General features: G+C 36.0%; 4 protein-coding genes across 4 annotated transcripts; 3 read left to right on the top strand and 1 right to left on the bottom strand.

Annotated features, from left to right (window-relative positions):
* Window positions 1–612: 612 nt before the first annotated feature.
* MELLADRAFT_49731 (uncharacterized protein) lies at window positions 613–1,453 on the top strand (the record flags this gene model as incomplete). Its single annotated transcript, XM_007413874.1, has 2 exons — window positions 613–978; window positions 1,050–1,453. 2 exons carry the CDS (start codon window positions 880–882, stop codon window positions 1,281–1,283), a joined length of 333 nt encoding a protein of 110 aa, XP_007413936.1.
* A 4,498-nt stretch (window positions 1,454–5,951) lies between these two features.
* Window positions 5,952–6,686, top strand: MELLADRAFT_27966 (uncharacterized protein; the record flags this gene model as incomplete). The annotated part of the gene is made up of 2 exons (XM_007413875.1): window positions 5,952–6,104; window positions 6,186–6,686. Coding segments are annotated over 2 exons (654 nt in total), but the record flags the coding sequence as incomplete, so codon positions are not given.
* An 892-nt stretch (window positions 6,687–7,578) lies between these two features.
* Window positions 7,579–8,136, bottom strand: MELLADRAFT_90720 (uncharacterized protein; the record flags this gene model as incomplete). The annotated part of the gene is made up of 4 exons (XM_007413859.1): window positions 7,579–7,641; window positions 7,741–7,803; window positions 7,911–8,019; window positions 8,111–8,136. 4 exons carry the CDS (start codon window positions 8,134–8,136, stop codon window positions 7,579–7,581), a joined length of 261 nt encoding a protein of 86 aa, XP_007413921.1.
* Window positions 8,137–17,562: 9,426 nt separating this feature from the next.
* Window positions 17,563–19,347, top strand: MELLADRAFT_44775 (uncharacterized protein; the record flags this gene model as incomplete). Its single annotated transcript, XM_007413876.1, has 6 exons — window positions 17,563–18,318; window positions 18,392–18,434; window positions 18,514–18,611; window positions 18,688–18,926; window positions 19,040–19,090; window positions 19,167–19,347. The coding sequence occupies 6 exons, from the start codon at window positions 17,641–17,643 to the stop codon at window positions 19,174–19,176; spliced, it is 1,119 nt and encodes a 372-aa protein (XP_007413938.1).
* Between the last annotated feature and the right edge of the window lie 167 nt (window positions 19,348–19,514).

The following is a 19,514-nucleotide window of genomic DNA, read 5'->3' as shown; positions in this document are numbered from 1 at the left end:
AAAGGTTTGGCATGATTATAACCTGAAAGAGACCCGGTGAAGAGGCATAATATGATATATCCAAAGAGTTCTTGATATATTTTCAAGGACAACATACGATGTAGAGGTTTCCCCTCAGCCAAAAATCATTGGGGTACATACATAAATCTTTCCAAGCAACAATCTCACTGGAAATACAAGATATCTATAGCTTGGACCAAGAGTTTTGCTATGCAACCCGGTGCCAGTGGTAATAAAGTGGATCTCACTGGACAGGCGGAGTTTACACACAGCGGAATTTACACTCAAGAAATCCCTTTGTGCAATTCAGATCTCTCACTACTTTTGATCACTTGAGATTGACTGAAGGTCCTATCTGGGCGATGCAGATCAATTATAAATGCCCTACCCTTATCTCTGGAGGTACATATGCTCTCCGGTCTAGACTCTAGAGCCTACATATCACTTGACTTCCGAGAGTGTAAGTTGAAAACTTAAAAGGAAAATGCCTCAGGTGTAGGTGTATATAAATAAACAAGCTTTGTAATTTGATACTCCTTTTAAAGTCACATGATCATGGGTTATGCACAGTGCAACAAATAACCCATGCATATAAAAGCTCAATCTTGAGTCGAACTCAAAGTGACTTCCAATTTGATCAAGAAACAGAATTTCAGAAACCATTCAAAGTGAAATGGGCTATAGCCTTTCTCTCAAACTATAACATCAATCTATCATCTCATCAAACCACCTTATCGTTTCATCCATCAAATCTATCATCAAAAACTCATTTCATCAAGATCATTTGTGACTTCAAACGTTTCAGGAAACGTTCGATCTGAACCTCAGCTTCACGATAATCTATCATCTCAAATCGACTCAGTGCTCTAGAAAAGCCAGATGGGCTTCCAACACCGTGAATACCTTTCAGGTTCAAGAGTCTTTGGATGTAGCACATGTCGTACTCATTTAGCTACAACCGATAACATGATCTCACGTGTATGGTCTTCCTTACTTGGTCCGATGATATCATTATGAGAAAAGAGCTAATCAATTGATCTGATCTCTAGCAATTCAATGGTCAACACGGACGAGCTTATCTATTCGAAACAGCTGTGAATATCAAATTAGGAGAAGCTGAAGATCGACCGATGACCACTGGTTTACATACCGTTCGTGATATTTATTGTATCAAGTGTGGTGCAACGATTGGATGGAAGTATGATAAAGCTTACGAACCTACACAAAAGTATAAGGAAGGAAAGGTGATCTTAGAGAAAGCTTTATTGGTCGATGTACATTGATTGGGTCGGTCAAAGTTGATTAAGAGATTCTTGAACTTGGTCACCCTGTTGGCTGTTGAACTTGTTAAAACGATTCATTCATCAGTAGTGTTAGTGACAAGCCATACGGTTTACAAGTTTTCTTTCAATTCCTTTTTGACTTTTAGTTTCCTGTTTCGATTGTATCAATTGTGATTTTATTTGTATGATATATCCTTTTTTCAATTAACTTCAAAGTTGTAATCTTATATCAAATCGATTTTTGTTCAAGACAAAAAAAAATGTTGAATGTCTTTTATCCTTGTTACTTTGTTCTCATTTTTGGTTTTTTTTTGGTTCTTTGAGTTCATGCAAGTTTATCATCAATGTACTACGTATCTTACATTTAGGATGTCTTGTTAAAAGTCACGTATTTCATTCACTCTGAGAATGTCATCTAAGGTCTTTTTGATGCGGCGTTTTTGATTGTCTAGGCTGTGGCTATGAATTCTCATTTACTCACTCGTGCTCGGGACTTGATGCGTCAATAGAACCTTGTTTCTGTGAATGTGACCAAATGACTAAACTGATCCCTCTTAATATTCAGACTAATCTGATTTCTCTCCAACAAAGGGAACATTAACAGGCTTCAAATGTGTCTAGGAAGCTGGAATTGATGCATGGAACGCGCCTTGATGTTCATGTTGTGTTCGCCCTCTGGGATTACACTTTCTGCTTTTTTGAGTTCTATCCTTGCCGCATCCTTTTGACCTTCTAGGCCTCCATGGCCGTTGACCATAATACCATGTAGAATCAAGCACCCCTCGTGAATCTATCCACACCTGATCAAACGGAAAATTCAATTCAATTTTACCCATGGTTGGCAAAAACAACAATTTGTTTTTATCTTGAAGCTGAGCATATGTTAAACATAAACTTCCTGTGAAACTACTCAAAACATACCTCTTTGGACCAAGAAAAGAAATTGGTAGGTATGTTGCTTCATAAGTTTAACCTCCTACAAATGCATGATTTTAAAACAGATTATAAATCTGGTGCCTTCACATATCCATTGAGATCTTACATTTCTATTCTTAACCAAAGAATCTTTTTCCACAAGGTCCATTACAGACCATTGGGCAGGGCTCTATTGAGCATGAAGTTGAACAAGACCATAGGCCCATGAGGTAGACACAAACTAGGTCAGCCAGAATCTGGCTAGGAGTGTGGAGTGAAAATTTCTCCTATGTACTAACCTATACAAATCCTTCTTGGAACACAAGGGACTTGTATCTTATCCACCAAATTTGGAACATGAGTTGGAAGATCTTGGATGAAGACTTTTTCCAACCATCTTACAAATAAATATCCTATTGTACTAAGAAAGGTTTTGCTAATTTGCTTCTTCTACACATGATGATACTTTCAAATTCTTGTATTTCAACCAAGAAAGCGTTAAGCAAAAGACTTGAGAAAAAAACATTTTTCTGTAACATTCCAAATTACCAGTGCTTGCTACAAGCCACTGAGTCTGACAACTTGGCTTGGACAGCTTGGTAAAAGATTTCTGAGTTTCTCAAAATGATCAAACAACTTACATCTACATCTACATCAATAGATGAAAACCAACAAATGAATTGAAATCAGATGAGCATATATAAATTAAGAAGCAGGTAACCCAAACTTTTCTTAGTATAAGAGTATATTTATTTGTAAGATATTCAAATACATCAAGTGGAAAAAGTCTCCAACCAAACTTTTTCCAACTCCTGTGCCAGATTTTATAGATAAAGATCCTTGATTGCCAAGAAGGACTTGTTTAGATCAGGAGGAGACATGGAGTGTCAATTTTTCATTCTCCACTCCTAGCCCAATTCTGTCTGGCTGACCTAGCTTGGGTCTAACTGGGCCTGTTGCCTTGTTCATGGTTTAGCAAATCCCTTGCCCTATGGTCTGTAATGAACCATAGAGTACTGCTGTAGGCAAGTTTGGGTGTTGGAGCCAGATTTTCTTGAAATGTATTGCTCAACTTCATATCATCCTTTCACCTGTTATTACTTAGGGAGTCTTCACTTAAACAATTTCTTTCCAGAAAATTGCCTTTTGTAAATTATAAAATCCAATAAATGAACCATACATACTTCACCAAGCCAGAATTCTAAATATTGTAGAATTCGAATTTCCAACCAGAAATTGCTCAAGTGAACAACGACTCCCTGATTCATCTCAAAAAAAATCAAAACAAATCAAATTTCAAAAACCCATCCAATTTTATCAACTTATTCTACCAATCCTTACTAACCAAAATGATTTCTAACTCAAAGAAATCTCATCATCAAGCCCTTTAAAAAGATTAAACTTATAATCAAGACCTCATATAAATCTTTAAACCTCTGTACAACTTCAAGTTCAAGTTCAATGATCAAATAAAGATTTGTAATCCATTAAAACTGTCATGTATATACACCTCTACATCCACCTTTTTTTAGTTTTTTTTATGAAGACAAACCATTTGTGAATAAAACTCGATCACTCAAACCTTTCAACAAATCTCACCAATGAAAAGAAATAAATTTCAATCAGTTTAGACCTTGAAGTTACTGAACCAATTTGATCTGAACTATTTGGGTTGGTTTTCTTTTAGCCAAATAAGTTTGAAGAAAACAAAAATTAGCAAGAAATGTGTTTACATACTTGGTAGAGTAGATCAAATCATGATGAGAAATTAAAAGAAGTGAAAGTGTTAGAGATATGCTTATACCGAGTATAACCCACTATCGAGCCGAACCAAAAACTTAGCAACCCAAACATTCCTCAACTTCTCCAAACCATTTCCCTTCACCTTCACCTTCACCAACACCACCATCATTCAAAAGACATTTAAAAAAATGAACAAGCCGAATAGGAATCCAGAACCCACAGAAAAGTTTTTAGAAACGATTTCCCAAGACTTATTATTTTCAATTTCATTATTTTCAGGTCAATGTAATTTTAAAATCTCATCAAACCAAACCAATCCCGATATCAATACCAATACCAATACCAATCCCGATAATCCAAATCAAACATTAGAACAAACTCGAAAAAATCTAATTCAACAAACTTTAAAATCTACGAGTATCATCTTTAATGAATCATTACAATCAGAACAAGTTTCATTAGATTATATCAAATCATTAATCATCTCAACCAGAGATCAAAGACCTACCACCCGATCCCGATCATCCTCAACCAAACCAAGTCCATCATCGATTCCAAACCTAAGCTCAACCCCATTAAATTCATTGTATCTTGGTACAGAAGATGATCAAGTTGAAATAAACGATCAAACGATTTGGAACCAAATCAAATTAAAACAAACTTGTGTGATGGGATGGATGAGGGAAGTATTAGATGAAGATGAAGCCGAAGAACTTGATGAAGATATAATGGCCGAGAATCGAAAAGAAGCCTTAGGATTACCGACCGAAGAAGAAGAAGATGATGATGACGAAGGTTTGTTTGATTTTGATGAGATGGATTCAGATGATTTTGAAGGAATGAATGAAAGTTCTACTGAAAAATCAGAAGAAGAAGAAGAAGAAGAAAAAAAAAGTATACCTTACATCACAACTTTGAATGACCAAGAATCATCAGAAGGATCAGAATCATCAACACTCAACCCCACTCTATCCCACCAAACTAAACAAACCTCATCATCTATTTCATCAGACCCCAATCTATCACTCAACACACTAGAATCTCGCAACAAATCTATTCCTAAACCTCATTCTAATAAACCTAAACGTTCTAAAGTAGATGATCATTTCTTTTCATTAAGTGAATTTGAAGAAGAAACTGATCAAGGAGAAATCGAAATGAGACAAAAGTTACGGAAATGGTCAAAAGAAAATCATCAACCAGAAGAAGAAGAAGAAGATGATGATGATGAAGATGATGAAGATGTGGATTTGTTTTCGGGTTTTGATACTGGAATTCTTCATGGTGAAGATGAAGATGAAGATGATGACGATGAAGATGGGAATGCTATGGATCTTGATATGGTTGCTAGTAAGTTCTTTTAAAGCTCCACAAGCCAAATGTCTTGAGTGTTCAGTTAACCAAACGGTCTTTTTAGATTTAAGATACGGAGATTTTTTTGATCCTCCTGCTGGTTTACCTACCAAAAAATCCAACCCAAAAAACCCAAACCCAACCGAAAAGAAACCAACTAAGAACACTCTAAAAAAGAAAAGATCCGATCCAGAAAAGACCGAACAACCTTCCAAGAGTCCAAGAGTGATGTTTTCAGAAAAAGTGATTGTGAAAGAAATCCCAGCAAACAATAAAGGAGTAAGAGTTTCAGATATGTCAAGTGGATTAGATGATGAAGAGGAAGATGATGACAGTGAAGGATCGATATCTTTGAGTGAAAGTGAAGAAGAAGAAGAAGGATCAGAAGATGAAGACGACGATTCTGAAGATGAAGAGAACGGGAGTGAAACAGGATCTGAAAGCGGATCGAATGCAAGTGGTGATGCAGAGACCAGAACGATGAAACGAATGAGTACCGATTTATTTTCCGATGGGTTTTCAGAAGCCGGCTCAGAAGGCTCAGAAGGAGAACCAAAGAACTCAACTGAAAGCTTATCAAAACATGCCAAAAAACTTAAAATACTTTCTAAACAGATTGCCGAATTAGAAGCCGAGAATGTAGGAAAAAAAGATTGGACATTGAAAGGAGAAGCAACATCTAAAGATCGACCAAAGAATAGTTTACTTGAAGAAGATTTAGAGTTTGAACATATTCAGAAGATTGCTCCTGCTATTACAGAAGAAAAAACTTTGGGATTAGAAGCTTTGATTAAACAAAGAATTTTGGATGTGAGATGATTTGATGAATTTTCAGTTTTTTTTTCTTTGGAAAGATTTCTTTAACTGATCTTTTCTTTTTGGATTTCGTAGGGTCAATTTGATGATGTGATTAGAAGAAGACCTATCGATTTAAAAGCGTTTTTACCATCTAGATTATTAGAATTACAAGACACGAAATCGAGTAGATCATTAGCCGAAAGTTATGAAGATGAATACCGAAGTGAAAAGATCCGATCTGAAACCGGCATGAAACCCATAGATACCAAAGACGAAACGCTAGCCAAAAGTCATGAAGAAATCCAAGAGATTTATGAAGATTTATTTGGAAAGTTAGATGCTTTAAGTAATGCACATTTCACACCTAAAGCACCTAAGACGATGATCAAGACGATCAATAATTTACCGACGATCGCATTGGAATCAGCTCTACCTACATCAATGGGAAGTAGTACTTTATTAGCACCTGAAGAATTGTATTCGATCAATCCAAAAGATATTCAATTAGATTCCAATGAACTAACTCATTCACAAAAACAAACTCAAAGAAAAGAACGAAAAGCAAAACGTAAAGATCAGTTAAAGAAAATCGAATTAGTGACAGGTAAACCAGTTGTTACGAAAGAAGTTAAGGAAGTGAATCAGATGAGTGTCAAGGAACAAAAAGAGAGCGTTTTGAAGGACTTGAGTAAGGTTGAAGGAGTTACATTGATTGGGAAAAGAAGTATGGGTGGTGAAGATGGACCTACGAAGAAGAAGTTTAGGAAATTACAAAATGGATCAGGTTTGAAACTTTGATTTGGATTTGAAAGATTTATTGGGTTTTTTTCTTTTGGTTAATGAAAAGTAAAAAGAGTGGAATACATTATAGGATTGCTTTTTTTGGTTTTCTTTTGGGTTCTTTTTTATTTAGTTTGATGTTTTTTGTATATTCAATTCCAATGAATAGACGATATAGAATAAGTCAAAAGAATCGACTTATATGGTGTGTTTTTGTTCAGTTTTTTTTAAAGAATACTTGAAAATAAAAGCAAGAGAAGTAGGTTAATATACAATAAACCTTTCTTTTTAATTATCAACTTGAGTTTTGAGTGAATAGAAATCATGATTGGCAAGTTCAATGAACTGATTTTTTTCAACGTTTCTTAAGAATAGTTTCAATCATGTTTAATTGAGAAGTAAAGTAAGATTCATGTCAAATTTTTACAAATAAAACAATCTATACTTCTAGATCTAATTATTCATCTCACAAACTTTTATAAAACACTTTCTAAACTTGTGATACAATCAAACCTAAGCAAATTTGGATTCTTTCTAATTTCCTTCAAAAAAATCCTAAAACCAAGTTTTTCTTTACAAACTAATCTTTTACAAAATACAATCAAAAAACAAATTTAAAAAATCTTTATCTGTTTCGATTTACATTATATGAAATAAAAAATCAATAGAGGTTTGGGTGAGTGAGTGAGTGAGTGAGGTTTTCTTCTTAGATTTTTGAATCCGCTGCTATTACACCAATCTTCATAGGTTCAGCTGTTTTAGCTAAAATCTATAAAAAAAAAATCCAAACCAAAAGAATCAAAAGTAAGTTAGTATATTGAAGCGAAAAAAAGAGGTTTTTGAAGTAAGTAAACGAAAAGAAGTTTACTTTTTTAGTATGATATTCTTGAAATAATTCAGTTGAATCTTTACCACAGTTAGACAACAAAATCTAAGTAAAAAGAAAAAAAGTTAGGCATTAGTTTTTTGGAAATCTAAATGATTTTTGAATGAATGGGATGGGTTTTGAATGTATGTATGCTGTAGATTTTGATTTACTTCTTTTCCTCCAGGATGGTCTTCTAGAAAATCAGTAACATCATAAACGTTTCCTTCAATGATTACCCAAGCTGATTGTTCAGTTGTATGAGTTTCAACTTCTTTCGTACTAAGTTTCACCCCCCCAAAAACAAACACAAGATGATTAACATTTGAAAGGTCTTTTGAAAGGGTTGTTTGTATAGGAAGATGAGGTTTACCTATAAACTTGAGTGTTGGAAGACATTTTCGAATGAAGTGATTGATAAGAAGTGGAAACTGAAAATAAATCAGGACTCAAATTTTTCTTGATTTCTTTTTCTTTTTGATTTGGTTTTGAGTATGAATAGTAATAAATGAATCCGATGAGAATGATAGAAGCCGAGATGAGAAAGATAAGTTTGGTTTTATTTCTCATTTAAGCATCCTCCAAGCTCTCTATTACGGCAATGCACCGAACCTAAAATTAGTCATCACCGGTCGGAATCAACCTCACTGCACTTCCAGTGACAGTCAAACTCAAATAATCTTCCAAAAGAGGTTAGGTTAACAAACTACGGCGCATCCAACCTCCACCCATTTCCAAACGGTTCCCTATAAAACCCGTACCACTTTCTCTTTGGTTGCTTTTGCTTTTTTCTCATCCGTTCTATTTACTTTTCCATCTTATTCTAATAAATAAATTTTTATCGTATATATGAATATGTATGGAACGGACGGACGGTAGAGAAATATGAAGTTTTTTTTTCATTTCAAGTTTTCTTGATTGATTGATTTGATTTTGAAGGTTTATCGATTTAAAGAAATTTCAATCTTTTTTGAGGTTTCTTGAGTTGATTGATTTGGAATCTGTTTTCTAAACTTCGGATATTATTCTTGTTCGCAAATCGATCTTTTATATTTTCTGATAATCTTTATTTTCATTTTTTTTGATCACTTTGTTATTCGAGAATTCGATTTTTGTTTTGTTTATCGACTCTGTTTATCTAACCAACTTGATTGATTCTTAATAAAACTGAAATCACATTTACAAGGGTGTATCCTTTGACTTTGAAAAAAAAATAATTTACATACCTGATGGATTTGGATTCAAGAAATCAAACAATTCTTTCTCTGATCATGAACTCTTTCTTTCTATCAATTGAAAGATTTCCAACCTGTTTCATTTGATTAAAACTTGGTTGAAAAGTCTCTACCTTTGAACTATGCACAACATATGTGTTAGAAGTGGTTTGAACTGTTGCAAGAAAATGATAAGAAAACCCAAAGCACAAAGCAGTGACTTGGGCCCCGTTTGGTATGGCTTACAAAAACCGGGTAAAATGTATTATTTTTTGAAAATAATACATTTTCCTATTTTTTAAAAATAATCGTTTGTTACAGGACCCCGGCATGCTCTTATAAGGGGTACAGATCCAAAAATGTGACTTTTGAGCTTGCTCGGAAACTTGTCCCTGGCTTTACCCATAGCTTTAAGACAGGTTTAGTCTTTTCAATCAGCTGTATTGGACTTAGCGACTCTGAAATTCAGGCAGAAACCGGTAAAATCCAAGAGAACGCTGTTTAATCCCATATGTCGTATCTCCGCGCGAGCTCAAAAGTCACAATTCTAGATCTGTACCCTTCATAGGAGCATACCGGGGTCCTTTTGTTACCCCTTTTGCCCCCCATTCCAAAATACATTTTACCATTGATAATCCATTATTTTCTGTAGAAAATTGGGTATTTTGAAAGCTGCTTTCGAGCAGCTTTCAAGTCCATTAATCTATTATACAACCCGTAGGAAGCCCTTAAACTCGGGGCTCTGCAGGGTCAAGAGTCAAGAACTCTCAAAAATTTCACAAGTACGAATTCACCTCACCCACGTACTGGAACTTTAACGCACCTCACTTTTCGAGGAGCACTTTCGAGACCTTTCAAGTACGTTTTTTTTCTTCCACTCGTACTCTACTCTCCAATTTTCAGCCTTCTTTTTAGGAATGCAAGCTAATACCATGTCTTGAATACATCAACTTTAGGCAATTGACCTCGAACGATCGTAATGGCGAAGGAACCGGATAAGGGTTCAGCAAACTTTGGCAATGGGCGTAGCAATTTCATCTTACGAAGTCTCTTGGAACAAGCCCACAACGGTGCTCGAGTTGAGAACGTATTCAAAAAGGAAGCATGGGCCACCGTTGTAAAATCTTTCAACGATCGATACCACGAGTCATATGAAGTATCAGCGTTGAAGAATCATTATAACTCTGTAAGTACATGTTACCTCGATTGCTCATCTAAAAAAGTCAGCTAATAATTGTTCTATCAGCAACGTGCTTTGTACAAGACATTTGATGCCCTCAAGAAATTTACAGGCGCTGGTTGGGATGACGAGAAGAAAATGATCATTGCATCAGATGAATGGTGGACCATCAAGATACATGTCAGTCACTTCAATCTCCTTTGCTCATTTCCTTTTCATACTGACCATGGTTGTCCAACAGGCGAATTTGAAGTACAAACCTTTCAAAAATAAAGGTTTTCCCAACTATGAGCTCATGAATGAACTCGAGCATGGTCGAAATGCGGACGACACAATGGTCCGAGGCAGTCGCGTAGCCAGGACAAAGAGATCAAGGACTGCTGAACTCACCGCAGAAGAACTAGCTTTAGATGATGGGACCGATTCAGACTTGCCACCAGCATTCGACCCATCTCAAGGAATTCCAGGTTTGTTTTTACACAAACTTTCATTTCCCTCATCATCTTCTTATCAACATTGCTTTCTACACACTCAACATCAGGTACTACGAACGATACGGCCGATCGATTGACTGTTAACAATCAAACCAATCGATCAACCAATAATCCAACACCTACAGCTGTGCTAGACCAGGCTATCGCACCGATAGTATTGCCTGAATCCTCCTTACCTCCAACTTCGCCATCTCCTCCACCCAAGCCGACTAATGCTAAACGACCAGCTCCTTTTTCCCCAAAGCCTTGCCCACATCGTAAGAAATCAAACCAGCCGAGTAGTGCTGATGCCTTGATGGGACTAGTTGAGGTTGGCAAGGCAAATTTGGCTGCTAAAGAACATGATCGTAAGGAGAACATTAGAATGCGTGAAGAAAGACAAGCTCAACTGGAGTTGATACGATACGAAAGGCAACTGCAAATGGAAACCATGCGAAACGAAAGGAAGGCTAATGCGGAGGCTGCTGCACTGGAGCGACTTCACCACCAGAGTCTCATCCATGCAAGGAAGGAGAAGTATCCGGAGCAAGCCAAGGCCATGGAGGTCTTCCGATCTAAAATAGCATCCATGATTACTGACAAAGATGAGAAGATGAAAGCAGCAATCATTTTAAACACTGAAGACAAGGCTTTCTTTTTTAATTCACTGCCGGATGATATGCAATGGGATTGGCTGAAGAATGAGATCACACCAGTATAATTTCTTGAATTTGTATTTACATTATCTCATGCTGTGAGACATCAATAATTCTTGTCTGCTGTCTACCTGGATGAGTAATTAAACTAGATTTCATCTCCACTGTCTACGTGGATGAGCCAAATAATCATTAAACATCTCTTGAGCCATTGCATCCCTCTGAGCATGTGCCTCATTCTGAATTCCAAGGTCAGGCTCCTCATATTCATTGTTTGCTCTAGCTTGTGCCCATGCCAAATCTTGAGTATTCTCTTCCTCCCGTTGTAAGCGGTCAAACTCGTCATAGAAAGAGTCTTCAGGTCCTGCATCTCGAATGATATTGTGTAGAACTGCACATGCTACCACTAGTGAATATTGAACTTCTAGATCAAAATGTGGCATGTATTTCATGATCTGAGATCACATCTTCATGACACCAAATATGCGCTCAATGACATTTCGTGCTGTAGCATGACGTAGATTGTAAAGTTCACGAGGAGTACGTGGTGCACGGTTTCCAATGTGCCACTCTTGAAGATGATAACAAGTACCTGAGTATGGAATGAACACATCTGAGCGATGTACATAACCAGAAACACCTAAATAGTATCTCCCTACAAAGACATATTTGAATTAAGATGTTGGATGAAAAATTAGATCAAGAAGAATACTGACCTTCAGGTACTATGAAAGCTCCATTCTCACGTGCTCTGGTGAGCACAAAGGAGTCATGTGCCCTGCCTCCTATCCCAGCATAAATAAATAAAAACTTCATATTGAATGAACAAGCGGCTAGTACGTTTTGTGATAATGTTCCATGTCTATTTCGATGTTTAGATCTGTCAGCAAATTTGACCTGAGCTTCTATGTGAGTGCCGTCAAGAGCTCCAAGGCAGCGAGAGAACCATGGATAGAGCTTAGGATTGTCAACTATTTCGTCGGGTATCGGAGAATCAGGTCCTGGTTGAATGATGACAGAATCAACACGGCTTTCTAGAGCATTTCGAACAATATGAAAATATCGATGGACTGTTTCCGTGGAGTGTTGGAATCGCTCTGAAGCATGTCTCATTTCTACTGAATGACCACTGATGAATAAGAAGATCATTACTTGTTCATTGACTGATATGTGCTCTGAAGGCTCCAATAGAGGCTTGAGGTATGTCATTAGATGTTTGAAGGCGTGCTTTTCAAGCTTCAAGACCTCCAGAAAGCGGACATTACTACCTTCAAGTAGTTCTTTCTCATAAGCATAGCCTCGAAGATTTGAAGTCCTACAAGGAATCCTGGCGTAGCGTTGCTCACGTTCCTTCTCTTCAATCTCGAGAACAGCTGCTGCAATGATTATGTCATCATCATCTGAAGATGATGAATCCGACTGAGAACTAGTGCTCAGGTCGTCCATGGAGTCGTCCATCAGGTCTTCAATGGATGACGAGTATTCGACCAAGGAGATGGTGGATCGCGAATTTTCGGAATCGGACTCGGAGTCGGACATCGTGACAGTGGATTATGGATGATGGTGTTTGGTACGTACCAAACAGCATCGATCCCTTTTCACTTTGAAAAAGTGATTAATGGTTTTTACAGATTTTGAAACTAGATTTCAAAACGTAACAGGTTTTGCATTGCATAATCTATTACCCATTAATACGTTTTCAAAAGGCGTAAGCCATACCAAACAGGGCCTTGGTTTCTGTGGCCACTATTATTCAACGGCATTACACATTTGGAAGTGCTTTCCAAATTTACAAATGACAAGGACTACAAATACAGTTGACCAAACCTGAAAGTAAACCCATCACTGATCATCAAAATGATCTCATTGATCAATGACCTTTACTGGGTTGTACCAGTAGTTTGGTTTTTAGTTTCATACAAATCTTTAATCTTTTGAAATTCATTTCTCCAAAAATAAATTACAGAAATGTATGTATAAAAGAAAATAGAATTGATGATCAGTTGATTTGGAAAAATAAAAAGTTGATCAAAAACAAATAAAAAAACTTCAAATTCTACAGCTGTTTTGAGAAAAAATCTCATCCTGATAGTTTTTGTTATTTTGAAATTGCACTAAAAACACTCACACAAACTCTACATAAGAGATGTACTCACCTTTCTCAAGGCTGCAAAGATTGCAAATGATCACAATTCTTTACTTCCTTTGTATCCACAATGCACAACCTCTGTTGCTTTTTCAAGGCTTGCCAGTAAGGTGAAATCTTTGAAGTTTAGCACATTATCAACTACAACTGTGCTCATATGTAGAGTCTACACCAGTAATCTTTATTGTAACTTTAAAATAAAAAAAACCAGGACAACAACATTTTTTCTCAAAACAGCTGTACAAAAATAATGGTCTTAAGAATTATGTTTTGTTACACAATCAAATTGGAACATTTCATATATCAAGGCTTAAGTGTAGTGAGCCTTTTGAACTAGATCAAAAGCTGTGATAAAAAAGTATCTTGAATTTGAACTTTGGAGAAAAGGACAATGGGTTTGTATGTAAAAGTGAGTTGGAAATTGATTGTGTATGGATTTTGATTTAAGCTTCATCACAGATTTTGATCAAAGGAGGGAAGTTTATTAAAACAAAACAAAAAAGTTCAATCATTAGAACCTAATCATGATCTATGATTCCTGATATCCAAAAAGAAACCACATTTTTGTTTTGTAAAAAGATTTTCAATTTCTAGATGAATAACTTTAATCTAAATCTGATTTCTAAGATGACATATTGTTACAAGTTGATTTGATTTTTCTACAAAATTTTACATCTTACTGTTTCATTGGCTTACCAGTGTCACCCTAAGGACTCATGATTTCATCAGTTTCCTTTTACTTTACTGCTTAATACTGAAATATGATCACTCAGCTCAATCACCTATGAATACACCAAACCAGAAACCCCAAGCAAAGTGAAAAAAAATGTAACTTGATAATCAATAAAGATGATAAAGAAGACAACTCATTCAGGTATAGAAAACTTGAAATCTTTTGTTCAACTGGTTGGAACACTTCAGGAGAATATTTTTGACCTTCATCAGCCCTTTTAATTTAGAACAAGTAGAAAATTAAATGGTAATTTTTACAATAGAATCATAACTTTTGGTGTAAAGCTCTATCTTTCAAATTTAATGTTGGTCAAATTATACTATCCTCCAGAATCCTTTAACCAATTTTTTTTAAAAACATTATAGCAAGGCTGCCACTATACTATACTAGTATATTATACTATGGGTATATTATAGTTCAACTATACTATACTGAAAAATATACCCAGTATAGTTGGATTTACCAAATATCCTGAAAGATGCCTATACAAGTTTCAAAAAAAAACTGACTATACTTCAGTATATTTAAGCTATACTATACTATACTGCACTATACTATACTATGTTTAGAACTATACTATACCGAGTATATTTCAGATGCAGTATAGTACAGTGCAGTATAGTATAGTATAGTATAGTATAGTGGCAACCTTGATTATAGTCAAGTTTTTTTCAGTGGGACATGGTATAGAATAAGAGGATACAATCAATAAACTCACCTAAAGGTGTTGAGAAGTCTAGATTAGAGTTTTAAATAGGTCTGCATACTTCTAAATGGAGTTGGTTTCATGAAACCAAAATGAGGGATTGATTTGTCTGTAAAGTCATGAATAGTCTTCCCTTCTTGTTCACCAGATATCTTGGATATCCTTAAAATCAGAATCAAAACTTTATCCAAATCTCATGACAAGCATGAACCAAGCAAATCAATTACATCATCTTCAGCATTGCCTTTGATGAGGCTTTGTGCTTCTTACATTCACCGCGTCCAAATGACCTTGATGATTGCACATATAATGTGCATTGAAAAGTGCATCATTAGACACATGCAAATCCATCATAAAGTTCTTTCCTTGAGTAAACTCCTTTTGAACTTTTATGTTTTGAGACAGTGGTTGATGGAAGTGTTGGTCAAGTCTTTGTCGGAGAGTCACTGTTTGTTTCTTGTGTAGCAGGGATACTTATTCTTAGTCTGTATCCAAACATGACACATGTCACAACTACTGTATCACCACTTGTATTCGCCATCATAACAGCCAACTGTAAATGGCTAATACTACATTGTAATACCGGCTATTCGATAACCGGCCTTCTGCCCTTTACCGCCATCTTGTAACTCTCTTATAAGGAACACCTCGAGTCCTTCTCTTGTATTCCTTAGTCATCTAGTTATCTCTTATTTCTCTCATCCTCATTTAGGATATCTTCATCTTATCAAAGATACAGCCCTTTGCAAAATTGATGACTTTGGAAAAAGAGAAAACGCTTGAGTTTTCAAAAAAATCTGCAAGTTTTTTTCAGTTTTTTTCAAAAACTCATTGAGTCTTTCAAAAACTGAGCGAGCTCTTTCTCTTTTAGACTTACTGAGCCAGGTTTCCAAAAAAAACTCACTGACTTTTTGAAAAACTCAGCAGCTTTTTGACAAAACTCAAGGTTTTTTATTTGAAAACTCAAGGTTTTTTTTTCTTCAAAGTCATCAATTATGCAAAGGGCTGTAGCAATTACCAATCTTCATATCATTCATTCTCAATAATCCTCTTATAACTGTGAGGGTAGTGGCTCTTTGAAAGGAGGCTACACTCACTAGATGGTAGTATTGGGACTAGGTAGGTGGTGAAGTATAATAAATATTATTATATTTCAGATTATAACTAGTTACAAGGGTAGAAGAAGGAAAGAGAGAGAGCTGATATGAGTAGGAGAAGAGTAGTAGAAAGTTAAACAACTAAGGAGTCTGCTAGGACAAATCCTGGCAGACTACAGTTAGTTGACTCTTAAAGAAGAGATTTGATTTACAATTAAGTAAGGGATGAGAACAGGATCCCAATGTTCTCCAATATCCTTCTTGGTAATTGGATAAAGAGTGATTATAAAGATCACTTATCTTGGTTATCTCTTAGAGGTCACCAACCTGATGGTTATTAACTTAGAGGTCACCAACCTATTGGTTATTAACTTGGAGGTCACCAACCTAAGATAGTTGCTACTTGGGGAAAGTAGAGGATCCAGAAGTGAAGTGTACTTACTAGGATCTAGTCAGGAAAGATCAAGGTGAATAGAATGAATCACTAGTATTACTATTTGTAATACTCTTGATATTTATTCTAATTGAACTCTTGAAGGTTCTTTAGAAAGTGGTATGTATAAACTTGGTTTTTTCCCTGAGGATGAACTGAGTTTGGGTTTATATATTCAGCTCTTTAAACCTAATATTGTGATATACACAAGTGTTACAATATTAGGTTTATAGTTATTATTTTTATTATTTTTATAATTACTTACACTTAATGTTATGTTCAGTAGTCATTAAGTGTTTTATGCTATATAAGCATTTTTAACTCTTGATACTGAGTTATGAGATGTTACTATTGTTTTTTGTATGTAATCTTATATGTTACATATTAGTTCTTGATTACGTATATATGTAATTAGTGTTTTATACATATCTTATTACATGTTACATATGTTTCTAAAATATATGTACATGTATTTGGGTTTTATGAATAATATTTATATTTACAAGTTAGTCTTTGGGTACATGTGTATGTACTCAGGGCTGACAATAACCCCTTATAAGATCCTTATTGCCTTATCCATTAAGATCCTTAAGTACACTCTCTTAACCCTTAGAGACTTAATTCCCTTCCCGGAATAGCATAACGTAAGCACTAAATACAGTGCCCGTTACACTTGTTCACTCAGTCTCACCAGGCCCCCGGATAGCTCCTACCAAAGGTACCGACCAAAAAGGTATCTTTTGGGTTTGGAAATTTCTTGATGTTAGGGACGAAAAAGGTATTTTTTGACCCTGTTGGAATTGATCATAGCGACCTCGGAGGAATTAATTCAAGATTTCATAGCTTTTCCTAGGCTAGTTTTGCATGTTAGGGACTTGCAAGGAATTTTTTGGCATTTTTTCGTGATTTTGTCGAAAATGTTACCGACAAAAGAGGTATTCTTGGCCCCCCAAACCTTTAAATTCAGGTATGAATAACTGAATTTTCGAGGTTTTTTCGTCGGTATGCTCCATAGGAGCTATCCGGGGGCCTGTCTCACCAGGTCTCACCCCACCCATGTTTCGGTCCATCGGATATCTATTTTATTTTACCCGGCCTATCAGAACCCCGGCCCCGGTAGCTGACAGCTGCATGGGAAATTGGAATTGAAAGCGACTCACTGCAACCAACCAACCCCACAATCGTCACAACCTCTCACCTTATCACGAAGCTCTATAATCAACTAGATTTTTGAATACCTACTGGTCTTTCGAATCACTCAAAACATGGACAGCTTAAAGGCCCAGATCGAATCAAAGCGGAAACTAACCAACCTCACATCAAATGAAGGACCAGCACCGAAGAAATATATGAGAAAAGGGGATATAGAAAAAGCAAAACTAGAAGCAGAAAGAGAAGAAAAAGAAAGAAAACGAACAATTTCACAACAAGCAAATTTTAAAGAGACAGAAGATCGATTGATTCCATCAGGATCAAAGGAAGGTATTAATACATCACTTGATGGTCAAGCCACACCCAATGGTTTAGAAAACGAAAATGATCAAGTCGTACCTGAATTATTCAATATTTCAAATGAAGAAGCAGTACGTAGATTAAGATCTAGAGGACAACCGATTCGATTGTTTGGTGAAAGTGATAAAGAACGTAGATTAAGACTTAGAGCATTACAATTAATTGAAGAACGTACTGAAGGTGGACGGAATGAATTAATGAGAGCTTTAGAAGGTGTAGAAGGTAATATGGATTTAGAAGAATTAGCTAAAAGAGCAAGAGATGCAAATGTGAAAGGTGATTCGAATATGAATAAAGATGGCAAACTTGGTTCGGGTGATGAGATGGATGGAGACATGAAAAATGCAGAAGACGCTGAAGTGACCGTTGATCTTGAATTAATCAAAACGGATCCACGTAAGATTTATCCTCAGATTTATTTTGCTCTGAAAGTAAGTAACTTGGTTCAAATCTTAACCTTTTCAATCAATCCAAGCTGACTCATTCCCAATCTGTTTCTTGTAGCGTGTATTAAAGGAATGGGAACAATCTATGGCAGAGAGACCAGGTAAGGGTTTCTGGATTTGATCATACCTATGCCTCACTAATTATCAACTCAGAAAACACCTGTCATATTTGAAACCCAGACCATATCAGACGTAGTACGCAAGGAAAACTAGTAGCAGCAACCCAAAAGCAATCTGCAGAATACTTGAAACCCCTCTTCAAATCCCTCCGAAAAAGAGTACGTAATAAACCCATAACCAACCCAACCACCACATCCCAATTCCATCTAATCCCGATCGTATTTTTCTTCGTAGGATCTTGCACCAGATGTACTTCAAGCAGTTGCAGAAATCGTACATAACATGCAAACACGTGAATATATCAAAGCAAATGATGCATACTTAAGACTTTCGATTGGAAATGCACCATGGCCAATTGGAGTGACTATGGTAGGGATTCATGAACGTAGTGGACGTGAAAAGATTTTTAGTAATAATGTAGCACATGTTTTAAATGATGAAGTTAGTAGAAAATATATTCAAAGTTTAAAAAGGTATGAATTCCGTTTTACAGATTTCTAAATTGGATTCTTGAATAAAACAAAAAGATGTTTAGGATTTTAGATTAAATTGAGGGTGTGTTTCTTTTCCTCTTTTTTTAAACTAGGATTCTTACTTTTGCTCAGACGAAACGACCTCCGGATGATTTAGCACGAAAGTGAGTTTTCTCTGTGTACATTTTTACCTTTTTTGACATCTCCCTGATGACTTTTTTCTTCATCCCTCGCGCGTAGAATGGGATAGACACTGGTGTGAACTCATTTTGGTGGTTTGGAGTGTGCTAAATAGGCGAGGGTGTTATGTCACATGTATTGCTATTTCTAATCAACCACAATATCAAATCTGTCATGTTTGGTGATCTTCAGCTTTTATATAGATTAAAAGATGTTACAGATTCTACCATCATTATCTTTTCATCATCTGGCTAAATTTGAAGAGGCCTGAGGAGACCTGGGCAAATGAGAGTTCTTGTCTAATGAATGAAGACTGAGGAAGGCTCAGCTCACCTGTTCAGGTCATGTTGATCATGTCATCAGATGATGAGCAGGGAGCAATCAGGAAACAAGACGGGAGAAAGTGGG

This window comes from Melampsora larici-populina, assembly GCF_000204055.1.
Source record: "Melampsora larici-populina 98AG31 unplaced genomic scaffold MELLAscaffold_39, whole genome shotgun sequence".
In the NCBI taxonomy this organism is placed as follows: Eukaryota; Fungi; Basidiomycota; class Pucciniomycetes; order Pucciniales; family Melampsoraceae; genus Melampsora; species Melampsora laricis-populina.
This window is presented reverse-complemented; position numbering and strand designations above follow the sequence as displayed.